The 21,160-nt window shown below is 38.9% G+C and overlaps 1 protein-coding gene across 3 annotated transcripts; it reads right to left on the minus strand.

Moving 5' to 3' along the window:
• Positions 1–1,630: 1,630 nt before the first annotated feature.
• On the minus strand, positions 1,631–18,963 carry LOC127657032 (protein Jade-1-like). Of its 3 annotated transcripts, none has more exons than XR_007972233.1 (12): positions 18,839–18,963; positions 14,548–14,631; positions 13,898–13,968; positions 13,583–13,740; positions 11,774–11,958; positions 11,437–11,648; positions 11,185–11,352; positions 10,652–10,768; positions 9,752–10,273; positions 7,490–7,607; positions 4,971–5,143; positions 2,488–2,634 (listed from the first exon to the last, which is right to left on the minus strand). XR_007972233.1 is itself a non-coding variant. In XM_052145669.1 (11 exons), the coding sequence occupies exons 2-11, from the start codon at positions 14,597–14,599 to the stop codon at positions 1,640–1,642; spliced, it is 2,598 nt and encodes an 865-aa protein (XP_052001629.1). In that variant the 5' UTR covers positions 14,600–14,631; positions 18,839–18,963; the 3' UTR covers positions 1,631–1,639. The 3 variants fall into 3 exon arrangements, 1 of the variants encoding a protein (XP_052001629.1); XR_007972234.1 differs by having other exon boundaries at positions 2,580–2,693; XM_052145669.1 differs by lacking the exon at positions 4,971–5,143 and having other exon boundaries at positions 1,631–2,634.
• Positions 18,964–21,160: the final 2,197 nt, after the last annotated feature.

Below are 21,160 nucleotides of genomic sequence, written 5' to 3' on the forward strand. Positions count from 1 at the left end.
GAAATATATAATGTACTTTAAATTTAAATTAATTTAAAGTCAGTAACTGTAGTCTGTTACAATAATTTAAAATGTGATCCATTACACTATTTTTTAAAAAACAGTAATTAGATTACAGTAAACAATTACTTTGTAATAGGATAACACCCAACACTGGCACTCTTTATAAAGCAGTCTCTCATAAGTTTCACTGTTGTCTGTGAACACATTCAAATATTATATTTTTTTACCATGAAAAAAACACTGAAATTCTGATTCCAGTAAAAGTTGTTTTATTCAAGTTCAGCATTCCTCTAAAGAGATCCAGACATCTCAAAAGGTAACCTCAAGGATGTTTATTCACAATCTGCAACAAAACTAAAGTATTGCATAAGAATAAAAAAAAAGAAAAGAAAACTACAGCAGCGCTCTATTATATTAACATGTAGAAATACTTCCAGAACAATTATACCAATCTTGCTGGCTAATGTTCTAGAACACCTCAACAGAAACACTCAGGCACAAGATACATTTTTCTCAAGATCAACTCACAATTTGCCTGAAAAAGACATTTACAACTATAAAGAAAATATTCAAAAACACATTATTTTAGTACTACTCCAAGGCAGCCATGTCAAGAATATGAATCCTTTCAATGCAACAGTGTCTTCATTAGAACAATGATAGTGTCTTATGTTATTGTTTAATATCAAGTGCAAAAGTGAATACAAGGTAACGGATACTGTAAGTAAATGATTGTGAAAACCCTACCTGATCAGAGCTGCAAAATGATGTACATCTTAATTTCAGAATTCATACTGAGTGTGGATTTGTCTGCCTGTGTCAATCTATTGCTGACGAATATGGTTGACTGAAAGAAGTTTGTTTTTTGTTTTTCTTTCTGGAAAGGAATTATTTCAAGAGCAAAGAGAGTTTATGTATATATGGCCACACTCAGTTTGTATGAAAGAGGAAAAAACAACAACAAAAACATGGCACTATGAAATAAAGTACATACAAACATAAGCAGATTTTACCTGAGAAGGAAAAGGTGCCATAAATATGGCACACATTGCATACGCAACACACAATGGCCTTTTAAGTTAACAGAATACAGAGAAATAAATTAAAGCAAGCTTTCATACATTTTGGACACTGATTAGACTTTTGTGGTCAGATCATTTTAAGTGCTTAGTTCTTCCTTGTAATTCTGTAACTCTATGAGAATGAAGTTGACCTAACTGGCTCAGTTTCACGCTGGTAACATTAGGATGACCTCAAAAGTGGTCAATAATTAATAAAAATATGTGCCAGTTTATTTAACCTGATTTAAAGGGTTGGACTCATAATTAAGAAATTATGAAGCTGAAGATTTTTCACCTCTTATGAGTCAATCGTTTGTTCTTTGAAACCTTTCCATGTATGCACTGCACACTAAAGCTGAAGAATAGTAACAATAGAAAATAAAATGGTTTTACGTACACAAATATTTGTTTCAGCAACAGCAAAAAAAAAAAAAAAAAAAAAAAATGACAGAATAGAAAAATAAATATTATTCCACCAGTTGCTGATTTCACTGAAGAGACAATTAACACAAGAAAATAATATTTATATATACACAGAATATTTGTACACATAGAATACATGTCGAATTTAAGTTTCATGATGCAAGAACTCCACGTTGAATTACATTGGAACCGTAACGTCTAGTCATTGAATCATGACTTCGAAGTCTTTGGGCGTGACACCTCTTGCCCTGCTCTGATTGGCCAAGATCAGATTCTTCCATATGGCTTCGGTTCTCACTTCCTGTACGCAGCCGGGTCCTGATTGGAGAGGAGGAGGAAGTAGGATTTGTATTATAGGTTTTTATTAGGGAAGAATTTTGGTCTGCCATATCACTTCCTTCCTGCCCATCTTTATCCCCTGTTGTTCTCTCACTCCTTTTGGGAATCCTGAAACTACCCCAGTTATTCAGATGCCTCCTGGTTGTTCCAGATGGCACCTGTTTTCCCTGATGTTGGCTTGTCTTTCTTAGTGATCCATTATATGTGGTTGGCGTATTGACACCAATAGTAGCAGTGCCAGTAGTTTTGTTGAGAGACATCAGCAATCTGTTATCCATGCTGTTTTCCTCCATCTTATTCTTCACGCTATCATCCATACACTTTGACCGTTTTAGTTTGTCTTTCACTGACACCTGTTCCCAGAGCTTGCTGCTGCTGCTCCTCCTCCTCCTCCTCCTCCTCCTCTTCCTGTCCTCTAGGGGGTGTTCGGTCTCATCATCTTCTCTATGAGACTCAATGACCACACTTCCTCTCAGCCTACTCTCATAACGTTTCACTGTAGATGAAGCTGCTGTGGCCTGATTTCTCTGGAGCTTACACCCTCTAGAACCTGAATCAATAACCTCCTCAGAACTGAAGCTGTTCTCCATGACCAAGCTCTCCGGTCTGGGCATCTTTGCAGGCTTGTCTGCTCCTATATTCTTTGAAGCTCTGTAATGGTTGCTCCCCTTCTCGTGATTCTGAACAGTGGAGCTTAGAGCACTGTTTTGCCCACAGTGACCTTTCAAAGGTTGGGGGGATGGAGGCACGGGAGGTGCTGTGCGAAAGTAAAACATAGCCTTCTCCAAATGTCTAGTTGAGGATATACCTGATGTTGTGACCGAGAGGTAGAAAGTAAGGGGAAAACAGAGAAAATCAGATGGTCACCTTGTGAAAAAATAAAAATCTATTTTAGAGCTGTCAATTGATACATTTGTTTAATCAAATAATGTGCTGATTAAATCACATATCAATATTTGCAAAGAAACCCACAAAAAGACAACTGAATATGTAAATTATTCAATAAACATTTTATTATTTTAACATTCTAAATATGTTTAATAAATATAAATTCAGATTATTCAAATATTTTACATTATTGTGGCACACAAGAAACTGTGACCTCATTGAATGGTTTTTGCTCTGATATGCATATTCAGATGTGACAGGTGTGTGCCTTTCCAAATCAAATATACAGTGCATTCAGAAAGTATTCAGACCCCTTCATTTTTTTCTCATTTTGTTATGATGCAGCCTTATGATAAAATGCTTTAAATTAGTTTTTAACATCAATTCCATACCCCATAATGACAAAGCAAAAACCAAAAAAAGATTTGTTTATAACTTTGCAAATGTATTAAAATATAAAAATTGAAATATCACACTGACATAAATATTCAAACCCTTTGCTATGACACTTGAAATTGAGCTCAGGTGCATCCAGTTTCACTGGATAATTTTTAAGGAGTTTCTACACTTTGACTGGAATCCACCAGTGGCTAATTCAATTGATTGGACATGATTCGGAAAGGCACACACCCATCTATATAAGGAACATGGTTGGAGATGGGAGAAACTTGCATAAAGGACAACCATCACTGCAACACTCCACTCATCTGGGCTTTAAGGCAGAGTGGCCTGATGGAAGCCTCTCCTGGAAAAGACATGCTTGGAATTTGCAAAAAAAGCACCTAAAAGGACTCGAAGACTGTGAGAAACAATATTTTCTGGTCTGATGAAACAAAGGTTGAACTGTTTAACATCCATTCCAAGCAACATGTCTGGAGGAAATCAGGCACCGCTCATCAACTACATAATACCATCCCGACGGTGAAGCATGGTGGTGGTAGCATCATGCAGTGCGGGTGTTTTTCCAGTGACTGGGACTAGTCATGGTAGAAGGAAATCTAAACGCAGCAAAATACAGAAATATCCTTAATGAAAACCTGGTACAGAGTACTCAGGACCTCAGACTGGGCCAAAGGTTCAACTTCTAACAGGACAATGACCCCAAGTACACAGCCAAGGTAACACGAATGGCTTAGGGACAACCCTGTGAATGTCCTTGAGTGGCCCAGCCAAACCCCGGACGATAACATCTCTGGGGAGACCTGAAAATGGCTGTCCATCGATGGTCCCCATCCAAACTGAGAGCTTGAGAGGATATGCAGAGAAGAATGGCAGAAAATCTCCAAATCCAGGTGTGCAAAGGTTGTTGCATCATACCTAAAAAGACTTTAGTTAAGGGTCTGAATACTTATGTCAATTTTATATAAAAATGTTTTCTCCCCAATTTGGAATGCCCAATTCCCAATGTGCTCCAAGTCCTCATGGTGGCATAGTGACTTGCCTCAAACTGGGTGGAGAGGGACGAATCTGTTGCTTCCACGGAGACCTTCAATCCATGCATCTTATCACGTGACTTGTTGAGTGAGTTACCGCGGAGACATAGTGCGTGTGGAGGCTTTACGCTATTCTCCGCGGCATCTACACACAACTTGCCATGTGTCCCACCAAGAACGAACCACATTATAGCAACCATGAGGAGGTTACCCCATGTGACTATACCCTCCCTAGAGTCCGGGCCAATTTGGTTGCTTAGGAGACCTGGCTGAAGAACAGTTTTTCTTTTTAATGAATTTGCAAAGTTATCAAAAATCTAGGTTTTGCCTTGTCATTATTTGGTATGGATTGTAGATTGAGGTGTTGAGAGAAAAAAAAAAAAAAAAAAGATACATTTAAAGCATTTTAGCATAAATCTGCTACAACAACATGTGGGGAAAAAATGAAGGGGTCTGAATACTTTCTGAATGCATCAAATAGACCAGGGGTGCTCATTACGTCGATCGCAAGACAACTACTCGACCTCGTTAACAGATCAAAAGTTAAAGGGAGTAGAGAAAGAAACAACATAATGAGAATCTTAAAGATCACTTTTTACTTCCTCATTTCAGCTCTTCCGCACACTGATTTCCAAAACGAAGGATTGCAGGGGAAGATTTACATTTACGCATTTGGAAGACCTATCAAAAACGACTTGCAGTGCATCAATGTATAAATTGTATCACTGTGCGGAATCGAACCAATGATCTCGGCGTTGCTAGTGCTATGCTCTACCAGTTGAGCTACTGGAACAGTCATTCATATTTGTGAGGATATCTCTACCTGATTGCATAGCAGTAGGGTTGGGTTATTGTTTCTCTGACCAATCAGGTGTAGCTTCTCTCATGAATAGAAATTACTCTTCACCTGCCATCCTATGTTTCAGAAACTGCCCCCCCCGGTGGCTTCTTTCTGTGTGCCTGCTTTAGTGCGCTCACAGCAATGTGGATACATGCCTGTGTGATGGTAAAATACACTTGGCAAGGTATTAATAGAAACAGTTGTGTCTAAAGTAAATGTAAACACTATGGCAAAAAAGCAAATTGGTATCAAAATATCAGATCTGTGCATTAGGACTTGCAGTGTAAATGCAGCCTGAGAGACCTACTAGGTTCCATGTTGTTAATATTTATCAAAAAATTATGAATTGCTCTTGGCTGGATAACTTTAATAGTTTTAAAAAATATTAATGTATTATAATCATCCAGTGAAGACTTGTAATCTATGAAGTTTTATGTTACATTTAATTACCCTTTCAATTTCTGAATTTTTACTTGAATAGTTGATGCAGCTGTTAGAAACTTTAAGCACTGTTTTCAAAAAAAAAATATTTTAATTTTTTATTTGATTCCTTGATTTGAATAATTCCTTGAACTTAAAGTTTACCCATTTAAGATAGTTAGTATTAGTTTTGTTATTGTGACAACACTGCCTATAATTCATGGTAGATCATACTATAATGGCGTTATGAAAAATTAGATCTCATGCCACAGAAGCGAGAACCCCTGAGATAAATGCTTTTGTAGTGGCTCACATTGGTTGCCTCAACTTCTCAATTTTCAGCATCTAATGCCATAAAAGCTGCACTTTTAGGATGTTGTGTCAAGTTACACAATCTATCCAGCTGCTCCGTCCAGCTAAATTTGAACGCAAAGATGCGTCCTGCTGTACGGAGTATCATTTTCTGCTGCCTGCTCACTGTAAGTGTGATTGTAAGTTGGTATCTTAAGCCTGAATTACTCTGCTGGTAGGAAATTCCTTATCACACTCAATTACTTAAACTGACAGCCCAACAAAAGGCATACAGCGCATTCATAAAATATTCAGAACCCTTCATTTTTTTTCACAATTTGTTATGTTGCAACCTCGTGCTAAAATGCTTACATTTTTTTCCACATCAATGTACACTCCATACCCCATAATGACAAAGCAAAACCCAGAATTGAGACAAATTTCCAAATGTATTAAAAAGAAAACAAAACTGAAATATTACATTAACATAAGTATTCAGACCCTTTGCAATAACACTTAAAAATTAGCTCAGGTGCATCCCATTTCTCTGGATCATCTTTGAGATGTTTCTACACTTTGATTGGAGTCCCCCTGCAACAAATTAAATTAATTGGACATGATTTTGAAAGGCACACACCCATCTATATAAGGTCTCACAGCTGAAAATGCATAGGAGCATAAAAACAAGTCATGAGGTCCAAGGAACTGCATGCAGAGCTCAGAGACAGGATTGTGTTGAGGCACAGATCTGGGGAAGGCTACCAAAACTTTCTGCTGCACAGAAGGTTCCCAATAGCACAGTGGCCTCTATAATTCTTAAATGGAAGTTTGGAACAACCAGGACTCTTCCTAGATCTGGGAGCATGGCCAAATTGAGTAATCAGGGGAAAAGGTTTTTGGTAAGAAAGGTGGACAAAGAACCTGATGGTCACTCTGTTTGAGCTCCAGAGAACATGTGTGGAGATGGGAGAAACATTTAGGACAACCATCTGGGCTTTGGGGCAGAGTGGCAAGATAGAAGCCTCTTCTCAGTGCAAGACACATGAAAGCCCGCAACAAAAGCACATAACGGACTCTCAGACTGTGAGAAACCTGTGCAATACCACCCCGACATTGAAGCATGGTGGTAGTAGCATCATGCAGTGGGAGTGTTTTTCAGCAGGAGGGACTGGGGTACTGGTCAGGGTTGAAGGAAAGCTGAATGCAGCAAAATACAGAAATATCCTTTATGAAAACATGGTCCAGAGCGCTCAGGACCTCAGACCGGGCTGACGGTTCACCTTTCAACAGGACAATGACCCCAAGCACACAGCCAAGATAACACACCAGTGGCTTAGGCACAACTCTGAATGTCTAGAGCCCGGACTTGAATCCAATATAACATCTCTGGAGAGACCTGAAAATGGCTGTCCACCAACGGTTCCCATCCAACCTGAAAGAGCTTGAGAGGATCCTCAGAGAAGAATCGCAGATAATCCCCAAATCCAGGTGTGCAAAATATCACATCATACCCAAAAATACTTGAGGCTGTAATCGCTGCCAAAGTTGCTTAAACCAATTACTAATTTAAGGGTCTGAATACTTGTGCCAATGTGATATCAGTTTTTTCTTTTTAATAAATTTGCAGTTATCAAAAATCTGGTTTTTGCTTTGTCATTATAGAGTATGGAGTGTAGATTGATGTGAAAAAATTAAATAATAATAAAAGCATTTTAGCATAAGGCTGCAACATAAAATGTGAGAAAAATTAAGGGGATGAATACTTCTGAATGCACTGTATAAATACTCACCAGCAACGAGTCCCTGCTCAAGCAGCCTGATATGATGATGAAAGATCTGCTCCTGCACTCGGCACATGGTTCGTTTTATCCTCTCTCGACGGCTGACCATGTATGTCAAGTTACGTACCTAAACACAAACATACGTGGATGAGACACATTAATGACACACTCTACTTTTCTCTAAATGTACCCAAAAAAAGAAGAAGAAAAAAAAACTGAATCAGTTCTTTAAGTATGGAGTTAAATAGAAGAGTTTCCTTAAACTGAAGACATGGTGTATCACACATGAATTGCACATACACCATGTTCTCGTCACCTGAAGCTTAATTATAAATCCCTAAGGACAAAAGGCCTCAATCATGGGACATGTCCCATTAAGTTGAAGCTAATGAAAGGGTCTGAGAACGGTCCGTTCAATATGACAAGTAAATTATATACTACCGCTATACTATGTAGATTTTGGAGACAATTGTAAATGGGTCTTTACAAAACACAGAAAACAAGTGTTGTGAACATTAGGCATGACATAGGACGTGAAAGAAACAGTTCACCCAAAAATTAAAATTCCCTCATTTACTCAACCTCATGCCAGATGTGTATGACTTTCTTTCTTCTGCTGAACACAAAGATTTTTTAGACGAATATTTCAGCTCTGTAGGTCCTTACAATGCAAGTGAATGGTGGCCAGAACTTTTAAGGTCTGCATAAAGGCAGCATAAAAGTAATACATAAGACTGCAGTGGTTAAATCCAAATCTGCAGAAGGGATATGATAGGTGTGGGTGAGAAACAGATCAATATTGAAGTCATTTTTTTACTATAAATTCTCCTCTCTGCCCAGGTGGTGGCGATATGAACAAAGAAGAATGTGAAAGTAAAAGTGGAGATTAATAAAAAATAAAAAGAACATTGATTGGTTTCTCACCCACACCTATCATATCCCTTCTGCAGATTTGGATTTAACCACTGGAGTCTTATGGTTTGCATTTATGCTGCCTTTGTACTTTTCTAGGCAGTTACCAGGGAGATACTCAACAGGCTCCCTGCTAGACTAAGTCTCAACAATGTTCTGGTGCAAAGATATTGGTTTTATTACTTGGTTGCTAGGCAGTTACCAGGGTGATACTCAAAAGGCTCCTTGCAAGTCCAAGTCAAATGAGCAAACCCGGAAATCTCTACAAGATCGTGGTACAGAGATATGGGCTTTGCAATACAATTGCTGGGTAAGCCTGTATGGTTGCCAGGATGATACTATAAAGGTTGCTTGCTGGCCTGAGTGTAATGAGGCAATCCTGAAGTCTCTATGACATTCTGATCCGGAGATGCCATATATACAATTTTGAACGGAAGTCGATGGTTTTTGGTTGCTAGTGTGCTCTAAATGGTTTTAGAGCATGGCTTGGAAGTTTCCAAGGTGATACAAAGTTCTGACTATTACTCACTTGCATTGTATGGGCCAACAGAGTTCAGAAATTCTTCTAAAAAAATGTGCTTGTGTTTAGCAGAAGAAAGTCATACATATATGTGATGGCATGAGGTTGAGAAAATGATGGGAGAATTTTCATCCCTTTAACATAGTACACCATATCCAACAGATTATACCTCTATCCCAAAGTGCCTTGCTTTTGTTAACATCTAATTAAATTTGCCATCTATTCTGAATAAGGTCTAGTGCCAAAACATTTGGCAGTATGCTAATTACGCAAAAAACACACATCTCATGTTAGTTTGGATTAAATCCACCTGTAAAAGAGCGACCGAGGCTTCCTTTCTGTTCAAATACCTTTACTATTGATATCTATTCTTATTACCTGGTATTTCAAAGAATACTAGAGTGCAGATTTTGAGTTTCTGCAATGGAAGAAAGTTCTTTATAAAAATTAGAAATGAGACTTATTCACACCCAATATTAAATGAAATTGACAATATTCTGATTTATTTTGGTTTACTCGTTGGTTGACTAGTTGCTTGTTCACTGGGAAAAAGTATGATATAGAGATAGCAAGTTTCAGTTCCAACCCATTTGTTGATAGGATGGTGGAGCTTTTCAAGAACTTTGAAATTATACAAAGTCTGCAATACATTTTATTTGAAGTCATTGAGGCCAGGGTTTGGCTGGTTTATTCCTCCTGTCTAACGGTTCTGAGCTGTCAGCTGCTGCGGTCTCCTCTCACATTGATCTACCCCATTTTGGAGGTGAGGCCTGACTGTCAACTTCATGTTGAACCAAGATAAAGTGGCAATAGGAGAGCTCAGTTTCATTGCTACCTACCCGCTCAAGATCTTGTCGTAAATGAGTAAAGAGGCAGAGCCGACGCAACAGTACTTCCTGTTCCCGCCGGGCAAGGCTGTCTTCTTCCTCTTTCTTTGGCATGATGAGTGGCTTGTTAAAGTTTACCTTCCTTTTCAACTTCCAATATTGGAACAGGAAGTCCACCATCTCCAGGGGCAACTGTAAGTGCTCTGCAACTTCGTCAGCGGCGACAAAGCGATAGAATTCATCTTCAAGCTGCTGGACTCGAAGCTTGCGCTCGCTGAGTCTCTTCTCTTCAGTGTTACATGTGGGTCGCGGCTCAGAGGAAGGAGAGAAATCTACTCCAAGATTTCTACATCTCTCCTCTGTCACTGGTTTCTCCTCATCCCCCTCTTCCTCATTCCAGTCCATGCCAGAGTGCTTGGGACAAAAGGACTTGAACTTGACTTCATCAGCCTCTGTTAGGATTGTGTTCATCTTCAAGCCACAATGCAGTCCACACGTCACATGGAAAGCCACTCTGCAACTTTTGGCAGTACACTTGTTGAAAGAAAAAGGGGAGTTTAGGAAGGGAAGGATTTTGGAATTAAAAAGCAGAAGAGGGACTAAATTAAATGCATTCTGTGCACAATTACTGATAAATTCACAAAATGCAACTTTTAAACCAGATATAAGGCTACATTTGGAATTGTGGCTCACTTAATGCCTAGATAGTTAACATTAAAGTCCAGAACCTTTTTCAGATTCTGCATTTAACTTGTATTATGAGTGTATTCTACAGGGCTCAATTTGTTAAACAATGAGAAAATATTCCGGTCTAAAAGCTATACTTCTGGTCTAAAATGCACTTTGTCACCTATGAAATCAAAGGTATCTGTATTTATAACAGAATAAGAGATAAATATCAGAGCTGTATACCTGTATACAAGCTCCTGTTTTCTCTTTACACAGACAGCAAATGAGAGCCCATCTGTTGCTAGGTATATGAGACACATTAGTGATTGGCTCCATCTTCTCAGGGTTACCAATGCTTACCTAGAGAAAGAGACAACAACAAAGACCAGTAGGAATTCATATAATTACTCTTCTGAGAAATTAACTAAAGGGATAGTTCACCCAAAAATGAAAATGTTCATTTACTCACCCTCATGTGGTTCCAAACCTGTATGATGTTCTTTCGTCCATGGAACACATAATGAATGTCAAGTTCAGTTTCAATTAAATTGCATTGGGCCTTTTTTCCATACAATGAAAAAGACGACCGAGTCGATCATTCTGCCTAACATCAAGGATGAATAAATGATACCTGAATTTTCATTTTTGGGTGAACTATCCCTTTAGCACACTGAGAAAAAATTACTTTATAATCCGGTCTTAATTTGAGCAGGTGAAATTGTGTCTCCTTTAATGCTTTTTGACAAGATACACTCGGTGCTGTGATCAATCCTTACTTCTGGTATCCAGAGGGCACAGCTGACGTGGATCCACTTGGTGCCGCTGCGGGTGGGTTTCATGGCTCCGCCCTTCTTAGGGCACAGATGGCATTTGGGAAAGATTCCCAGTGCACATGTACGGCAAAGCCAGCTGCCTTCAGGTACCTTCAGTATACCATAACACGCCTGTGGGGAGATACATGGATTTATAGTCATGCAATACACATGCATTCAAATGCTGTCAAATATCAGGTACACACACACACACACCTGGTGCACACATATGTTGCACTTGTCACAGAACACCATCTCATTGCCATCCTCGCCGTCAGGTGACTGACATACATCACACACCACGTCCTCGTCATACTCTATGCCAAGCCCCTCCTCAGTCTCCATAGCGTGGTTCATGTTGTCATAGCAACGCCGTTCAAACTCCTCCATGACCCGCTCCATTGTCAGCTCATCCAGGGGTTGCACGCCTACAGTCAAACCCGTTTGCTTTTATGTGACATGTTTCTACTAGCTTGCACAATGTACAAGAAATGGGTCTTTTTGAGTGCATTATGAGTCAAAGAAAAATCCAGATTGTTTTTCATTTGCTCACCCATCATACTAAACTGCTCATTAGTGGTCTGCAGCCAAGCTACGTCCTCCTCATTCAGGTCATATCGACACATGCCATCAGCTAGCGTTTGAATACCAACATATCCCAGCACTGATGACTCAGATAAGCGAACAAGCTTCTTTGGTCTAATGAACAAAGCAGCAGGACATTTCTCAGCTACAGTGCTGTAGAAAAGACAAATAAACAGAGCAACACTTAAATAAGAATATTTTTGACAGTTTTTAAAGGTGATTAGTATATGTCAGAAATTACAGTATTCTGCCCTAAAATGGTGTGTCAAACTTGACCAGATTTTTTTCGAGAAACCACATTCCCTCAAAAAGACTTAATTATCACAGTAACAGATTCAACTTTGTCAAAGTAACATCTGGGTGATAACACCCTGTGTGACTTTAAATAATTATAGCATGCGAACATCAGCAGGACACCGAGATCAATCTCAAATAAAGTCAGACATTTGTTTAAACAATTGGTATCACCCCACCATTTGGGTGCTCACACCTGGAACACCTTCGGTAAGCCAGGCCGTGCAATTATTATTCTTTAATTACATGAAGATCACAGCCTCATTTACATGATGGGCGGCATGCTATTTTACCAACTAGTTAAAAGTTTAGGTATTAGAATCCTTATGGTTCAGTCAGACTCCGCTGAACCCAAGGCCCATCATGTACTTTGTCAATACTACACTGCAATAAAGCCTTTAACATCATCTCAAGACCGCCTGTACTTTCTCCTATCCCAGTTTTATATGCGGAGACAACTTAAAGTAAACCATTCATAGTAGGACTGTATATTGATACAGATTTCCCGATTCGATTCATATGGGTATTTTTTAGTTATAATGTCCCTTTTGCTTACAAATAAAAGCAATTCTCTCCTAGTGAATGTTGTCAATTATACAGGGGACCTTCTAACTAGGTGGTGGTTGAGGAGATTCAAGCGCTATATAAATATAAGGAATTATTAAGTACATTATGAAAATATGAATTTTATTTTGGTCACATTACAAATCCATGCTTTTAAATTGATTTGTTGAACACGTGCTAAAACCGGTACTGTCTCTTTAAGGAAATCAGGCATTTCTGTAGAGCATCTGTACATGAGCACATGTTAACAAGAGGGACTCGAATGGCTTCATCTCCTTTGTACCATAAATTATTAGATTTAAATGTCTTCTTTTTTTACACAACTTACTGTAAAGAACATAAAGGGTATTAAGAGAGACATTATTCAATGACAAATGGGTTGAGTGGATCTTAACTTTGGACACACATTACATGGAACAATGTTTACTCTCAACATGCAGTGAAGGATTCTCGCTGCTGAATACTCCACCACTATACTACCAAATTACTGGTGAGTGAGATCTGAACATTTACCAGCCAGTTGCTAAATATATATACATTTTAGTTGCATAACACGAAATTTGGTTGCAAATGAGAGCAAATTCTCGTCAAGGTAGAGGGTTGCTGCATAGAGTAAATGATCAATCTTGGGATTTAAGAAGCAAAATCGTTCAAAATGAAGATTGTGATGCATCGAAAAATCTATATTTTTACCCACCCCTAATGCATGATTGATTTCCCCAAAAAGTGTACACTGTGGCTCTATCAAAACATTGCTCTGCTTGCCAGAGTATCCACACATTGTAACGTTAGCTCAACCAATGTCATGAGTCTGGGGCGGAACTATCTCTGAAAAATGGCAAATGGGGGTAGTGTTTGAGGAACCTTAACTGAGGCAGAAATTATACACTCCACTTTAAAAGATGTTTTATCTCCATACCGCACAGTAGATTGTGGAATGGATTCGGGACTAACGGGGACCTGAACCCCTTTCTCCCACTCCTGCCTCCAGGAATCGGCTAACTCATAATAATCTTCAGGATTCAGCTGGTGTGTGTCATGCAGCTTCATAGCGGTGATCAGGTCTGTCCTAAACACCTGGGAGGAAAAAGCATCAAAACTGTGTGGGTAAGAGAAAGTCCTAAAGAAAAACAAATATTTAAAGCATTTAATCTTAGTCTTTTAGGGTTGTATGTGTGGCAGTACTGTGTGACAGTTCTGTGTGTACTGTATATGGCAGGGGAATGGACTATACCTCCGACGGTCTCTTCCCATTCTGTTTCCTGTGTTTACAGTTGGAGTGCTGAGACCAGGATGTGGAGTTACCTCAGAAAGATAGAAACACACACTCATGCTACTGTTTTCTCTAGCAATTAACAAAATTAAACACAGACATTCAAAATAATGACATTTCTTATACACTTACATCAAACTACACAAAAAATTAAGTAGACAAAAAAAAAACTCAAATTATATTCCTCAAACTCATCATCATGCCAAAAATCAAATTTGGTCCTACTATGAATAAGTTATATTAGATCCACTTTAAAGATGAACAGCTTTCCACTGGAATTTGTTGGGGTATGCTTTTATTTTTAAACAAGGCCTGAACATTTTCATTAATAGCAGGCACCTAAAGATGAGGTGTATAATTTCTGTGCCACTACCAGCACCAAATGGAATTGCATTGTTGTTGTTTACTAAAATATTAGCTCAACAAATGGCATGTGTTTTCAGAGCAATTTCAGACAGAAGGAGCTTTTTAAACTTGTAACCAAATTGTCACTGATTTTACAATTCTGTTTGTTGCCGTTAGTGGCAAGAAAAACTTCACCTTTAAATTTTACCAGTGGCTAAGAATTTTCTCTGGACAAGTTGGTACTAGAGAACATTGGGTCTACTTACTTCCATTGTCGGAGTCATCACTGGTGCTCGGGACGCGGATTCGCTTCATCATCAGCTGCCTTGGAGTTCAAGTGACCCAGAAATCTGCAGAGGTTGATCAAACTTTAGCAAAATATTCCTGAAAACTGATCCAGCACAGCTTACTGTGCTTTCGCTTCAGTCTGCCAGAACTTGACAGACTGTAGCCAACAGAGACTGTGTAGCATAGCAGACCAAGGTTCATTTATTCTGGTCTGAAACTATCATTAAAAGTTACATAAAACATTACAAGTAGTGTTATATAAGATATGCTTCTTGTATACTATCATTCATGACCCACAAATGAATTCTGGAGGGGATAAATTAGCCAAGCATTTTAGGGTTGTAAATGTAATGCTGGCAGACTGCAGAGAAAACAATTAATGATAAAAAAAAAATGAATAACCAGTCTTGACCAACACAAAATAGGTATCGTTTTAAAGCATAGAAACTGCACTTTACAATGCATGTAGGCATTTTGACCAAAACTGAACAAGTGCTTTGAAATTTGCAGACAAATCAGAAGTGTTCTGTTTGTATAATTTATTAATAATTTTGGACTGTACATATTATTCTGATCAGTAAAAACGTCAAACTGATCAATAGTCATGTATCATATGTTGTTGGAAAGCTGTCAAAGAGCAGAATACAACCAGCCTATTTGTTTTACTCGCAGACAAAAATATAGCGAGTAATAGCCAAGTATTTGTCTTTGACATACATGTCACATGTAAACAGGAGTTGCTTATATGCCGTGTTTTCACTTATAACTTTATTAAAAAATAAAAGAAACATCAAATGTCACACACCATTACATAGAGCAGGCAATTATCTTTAAAACGAGCTCACACACAACATAATCAGATGCATAGGTCATTAGATAATCCACACCAAGCACAATGTGCACACAGCACACAATGGGGTGCAACTAACGATTATTTTGATAATCGATTAATCTAACGATTATTAGAATGATTATTAGAATGATTACTGCAACGATTAACCATTAGCTCTTAACTGATTATTCAGCTTGTGCCGGACTTAAAAGGTTGTATTAAACATGCTTACTAACAACAGAGGACAAAATCATCTTTTAAAAATACCTCTAAATTACATTTACTGAATTAAAAGGAAACAATACTTTATTACGTTTCAGTAAAGAAATTCACTGCAAAAAATCCTGTTGTTATCAAGTGTTCTTGTCTTGTTTTCCATTTAAAAATTTCTAAAAATCCTTAACAAGATACATTTACTTGAGACGCAACATATGATATTTAGACTTGATTTAAGAGTGTATCTTAAATATACAGTAAGTGTATTTTGTATACACATGTATTTTGTCACTTTGTAATACTTCTGCAAGCACAGTAAAGACAAAATATACTTATATTCAAGATCTATTCTCTAAAAGCAAGTCTGAATATCTTATATGCTGATTCTGGTGAATGCATGTTGTTTTAAAGGATTTTTAAATATTTTTATTTATTTGTATTCACTCTAGGATGGAGCATTTCCTGCACAGTGCACACAGCACATAATGTGCAATCTGGCTAAAAACACGTTAGATTTCCTGGATCATATGACTTCCATGGAAATTATGTAGTAGGCTGTACAGAATCCTGGAATTATAAACCAATCGTATTAGGATTTAGATCGCTGCAAACGGAGGAGGAAGTCATCCAAATATGGGCAGAGGATCGTTCACCCAAATTACATATGGACACCAGGAGAAGGCTCTAACGACATGACAGACTCAGTGATGGCTCAAATGACACAGAATGGAACTGAATGAGTTATGGTTACTCATGCCTCCATGCTTTGGAGAGAGTGAGCCTTTCTTTTATCATCATTAGTTTTGTACAATTGTTATGTTTTATTTGTTTGGAGATATTTTGACACCAAGATAAATAATTTTAGTAATTATATAACTTTTGATTGCTTTGTCGTATCAACACAATTTTACTTTGTTACATTTACTTTACATTACATTGAATTGTTAAAGGTGACATTAGGGCTGGGAGATAAAACAATATTGATGATAAACTAAAAAAGTAATTTTTGATATTAATCCCATGCTCTACATCTAGATGTAGTAAATAGTCAGCATTTGACTGACAGTAAACAGTAATACTGATGTTTATTTAGCCATTTATTTATTTTTATTCTTTATTTAAATGGTCAGCTACAGCAAACAGCTGCTTCATCTCCACGGCCACGGAAGAACATGCATTAATCGCCATTTTAAAAAAAAACAAAAAAAAGGGAAACAACATTAGTTGAATTTATGCCTTCCAGCTGTGAAGATGCTCTCATTATCCAAGGACCTGAGAATAAGAGCCACACAGAAATCACATTAGCTAAGTTAGCTAAAATTAGTTAATATTAAAATGTGTTCAAATTCATCATTTGGTGGGAGCAAGAATTGCTGCCAATACTGATACCATTTGCACATCATTGCTGGTGTCATAGAAATATCCTGGTTTGCAAGGTTGCAAATGCAAACTGTACTACATTATCCAGGATGTCCTGCATGTTGTTCCGTTTTGTATTGAAGCTGAAAAAATTACCACTCCCACTGGTGAACTGTACTTAAACCTTAATCATTTAAGAAAAAAGTTGTGTATAAAAAAAAAAAAACAGAAAACTTGCCATGACTTTTTCACCTCTCATGATTTTGCATCCCTGATCATTATGAATAAATACAGATTGTACATATATACCAAATTAATTAAAAAGTTAATAGGAAAGAAAGTTCAATGAAAAATGTATGTGGTTTTGATAAATTATTGAGACCAGTTCAAATGTCTGGGTGAGGGAGACATTCTGGCAAATGAAACATGTTCAACTCTTACAGTAATTATGAATAAATAATTTAATAAACACTAAAAGTTGAAAAAGTTGATCCATTCTTTAAACCTAGATTTTGTTTTCTTTTTGGTATAAACACTTTTTCCCCTTCCCCTTTAAAATCCTCCTTAAACATAAACATAGAAATCAGCCATAAACTGTTAGCTGGTGATGTTTGATCAAGCAGAGGAAAGACACTCTCCAGCATTTAATTATGACAATAATGATGATACCGTGTGATCTACCTACTGAATACAGTCTGAAGTTTATCAAGTGTAATTTACAATTCCCTATACACACTAACCGTAGTTACACTTTGCAGTGTTTTTTAATCTGAGGTATAGCCTAACAGATTTAGTTTACTCTTGTCCTGTGAAAAGAAACACAAAACTGACCGCCCAGTTTCACTGAGAAATAAACACTTTATATTTTTTGTTTTACAGACTGCCTGTTTTAGGCTTGTTTTGACCAGTATAGGTTCCTTATGTGACACAGATTAAACACAACTGAACACGCATTTCAGTTACAGCACCACGTAAACAACATCTCAAGCAACGCAAACTCTTCATGTGACGCTGCTGACAAGCCACGCCCCTTGAAGTCGCATGGCTGTCCATTCGAATGCCGGCTTAAAATTGAAACCAAAACTATTCGTATTTATTTCTACACAACTGTACATTTATAATATACAAACATCGCTGCTACACTATCTTGAATGACACTGATATTGAACATCACGTCCTAATGTATCAAGAATGTTTTCAAGTGTTTTTGCTAGAAAACTAATATCTATTGCACAAGTAAACGAACATGGGTTCAATTTCTAACTCCATACAAATGACTGCAATATTTTACAACCGTTATTTTTGACATCATCAAAGCAGAACGGAGTCCGGACCAGCCCAGACCGTGACACGCGCGGAACGGAATTACCAATAGCACTAGATCGTCCCCTAAACGTATTCATACTTCGCACATCGTCTATAACTGCAAGACACGGGCATCTGTTTGGCGTCGTTTGCTTCTTAAAAGACGACGTTTAGGTTAAATAACAAGCTGTCAGGCCAGGAGGCGAGCACCTAACGTGCGATTTGACGCTTTAAACAGGCGCACGCGCGCACACACACAAGGATAGCAGCTTGATTAAAATTAACTACAAAACATATTAGCAAACCATACCGAAAGCTCAGAGGAATCGATAAAAGAGACCAAAAGTATGAAAACGTATATTTAGGGAAGCGTCTGCTGCTTATGAACTTAATCTTTTGGCGCCATTTTAATGACGTGCTACATTTGCACCGGACCATCTGCACGAAAAGCTCGCGGAAATCCTGGAAAACACTGCACACATGTGGGGAAAATAAAACAGTGTCTGCCTGTAAAAACATCCATATTACAGCAAAACAGGAAACTGGAGTGTACCTACATATATACGGTCTTGCTGTTCCAGCGTAGGCGTTTCTAGGTAGATAGGCGGTGGTGCTTGCTCAGACTTTGAGTAGTCGCCTCTCCTCCACCCCACACAAACACATGCAGGTTACGTGTACGTGCTGCTCCAGTGGCGTCCTTTATACACCACCAGGGGGAGCACTGTTCAACTGTTTCATAATAACCCGTTTTTGATGTTTTTTTATATTTCCTTATGGCAGGGCTCTTCGGCCACTTTATTGGAAGGGCCAACATTTTCCAAATTAAAACTTTGCGGGGCCCAAACATTTTTTTCTTCTTTTTTTTCAGTATTCCTCTTAGCTAGCCCTTTCATTGCAAGTAATATGTAACTTCAAAAACACACACCTTTAATACTGTTAATTTATTCATATTAAAATAGTCAACGGGTAAACCGTATATTGAATTAGATTTTTTTAAGGTCTGTCCATAAATTCATTCATAAGCTCTGGCTGAAAAATAAACATGACTTAACCAACAACAAAAAGTTTTATTAACATTTAAATGGTTTCAAAAACCACCATCAACAACAATCATTTTAGCATTGATTACAAATTATGAAAACTGAGGAGAAACAATTAGATCTGCTAAAGCCCTCTCACAATATCAACCCACATGAAAATAATGGTCATAAAGAAATGCTGTTTACTTAAGAATGTGTTAAAATAAAATTTTATTTTTGGGGGGAAAAAATAAAGAGATAAAATGTATATTCTTCCATTTTCTCTATTAAGTAGGCTATTCTATTCAGTGAAGAAAATTAGTCCTTCAAATATTGTAAATTTGCAGATTTTTGTGTAGGTAATCATTGGCAAAATAATAACAAACTGAGTTGATGCTGTTCGTGATTGAGAGGGCTGACTCACAGCTGTATAGAACCAAATATAATCAGGATATTTGCAGGTTCAGTTTCATGTATCATTGTTTTTACGAGCACTACAGACCCTGAACAGATGAGACACGCCCATTTAACACTTCAAGAATAGTGAATAAAAGCGAACTTTTCAGCACATTTTCGATTTCATAATCGTTTTCTCTGTGTGTGCTGACATTTTTGTAACAACTGCGATGGGTTTTACAACTAGATTTGACCACACGCCACACAACAAAACAATTTATAAATACATTTGTTTGAAAAGGACGCAATCAAATGTTCATCAAAACGGTGCGATCCATGCTTTGCAAAGCAGTGTAACTAAACTATCGCCAGAAAAGCTTAAACACGCGCTCCGGTCTGGAGAACTGTCACCGCTAAACCAGGTTCCCTCTCGAGAGGTCTCTCCTATTGCGTAAGTAGCTTACGCTATGGGAAAACTCAGTTTCTCGAGAAATATTGAAGTCCTTATGTAAAACGCATTGCAGCTGCACAGCAGACAGCAATGAGCGAGGCAGCTCGGTCATTGGCTGTGCTGCGGCAACTTGCTCGAACCAATGGCGGGGCGACTCTGATGGGCGCGCGCTTCGCGCTCGAACATGAGAGTTCTTTACATTTAATCTCCTTCAGCAAAGACCTTCTCTTCGCTGGATCCTCCGGATTATTGGAGTCTTTTCGCCCGCCGTCGACAAGCCTACAGCAGGACTGCTACGAGGACGCCGGCGCCTTCAGCCGCCTTCAAAGCCTTCTGCTACGCCATCCGGCGCCAGATCACCCTGATATCCTTTTGCTAAGCTACTTTGCAAGTGTTCGCCTCTGCGACGCTTTTTGTATTTTAGTAAAAGAGCAATTTCGAGGCGTTGTTCCAAATGCCTTCCACCTGCGCCTCGTGCAGAGGCCTTCTTCCTGACGGGGACCGTCACATTATCTGCACTCGCTGCCTGGGACCCGACCACGCAGAAGCTGCTCTCACTCGAGGCGGATGCCCCGAATGTGACTCCCTGGGCCTCACCGAGCTGCGCGCTCGCTTCGCCGCCTTCGCCGCGAACGAGCCTGCTACCGCCGTGCTGCCGTCCCCTCTGTTCGAGCCGCGCAAGAAAAAGCGCCGCTCACAGAGGCCGCCAGAGCATGCAGACTTCAGTGATGTCACGCCAGGCCAGTCCCCGCGTGCTTCACCACTACCCGAGAACTCCCCGCCGCCAGTCCATTTCACGCAGGCGGACCAGCACCCCTCCAACAGAGCGGTGGGTCTCGTCTCGTTCGGCGCGTCAGGGGACGACGGTGAAAAGGATGACAGCCTTTCCATTGGCGCTGCATCCGACAACTGGCCGGGTTCGGCCTTCGACCCCGCGCCGTCGACATTAGCGGACAGGAGCACGGGCACCACGAGGGAACCCCGCCCCTCGAGGAGGCTGTGGCCAACCATCT

This window comes from Xyrauchen texanus, chromosome 16 (genome assembly GCF_025860055.1).
Source record: "Xyrauchen texanus isolate HMW12.3.18 chromosome 16, RBS_HiC_50CHRs, whole genome shotgun sequence".
NCBI lineage: Eukaryota > Metazoa > Chordata > Actinopteri > Cypriniformes > Catostomidae > Xyrauchen > Xyrauchen texanus.

What these genes read in the sequence shown, in the direction of transcription:
- LOC127657032 (XM_052145669.1), bottom strand. Translation starts at nt 14,599, where the DNA reads ATGATGAAGCGAATCCGCGTCCCGAGCACCAGTGATGACTCCGACAAT. An exon ending in TGAGCAGTTTAGTATGATGG is followed by an intron (nt 11,649 to 11,773) that starts GTGAGCAAATGA and finishes GTTTGACTGTAG; the next exon opens with GCGTGCAACCCCTGGATGAG. An exon ending in GCAACATATGTGTGCACCAG is followed by an intron (nt 11,353 to 11,436) that starts GTGTGTGTGTGT and finishes ATCTCCCCACAG; the next exon opens with GCGTGTTATGGTATACTGAA.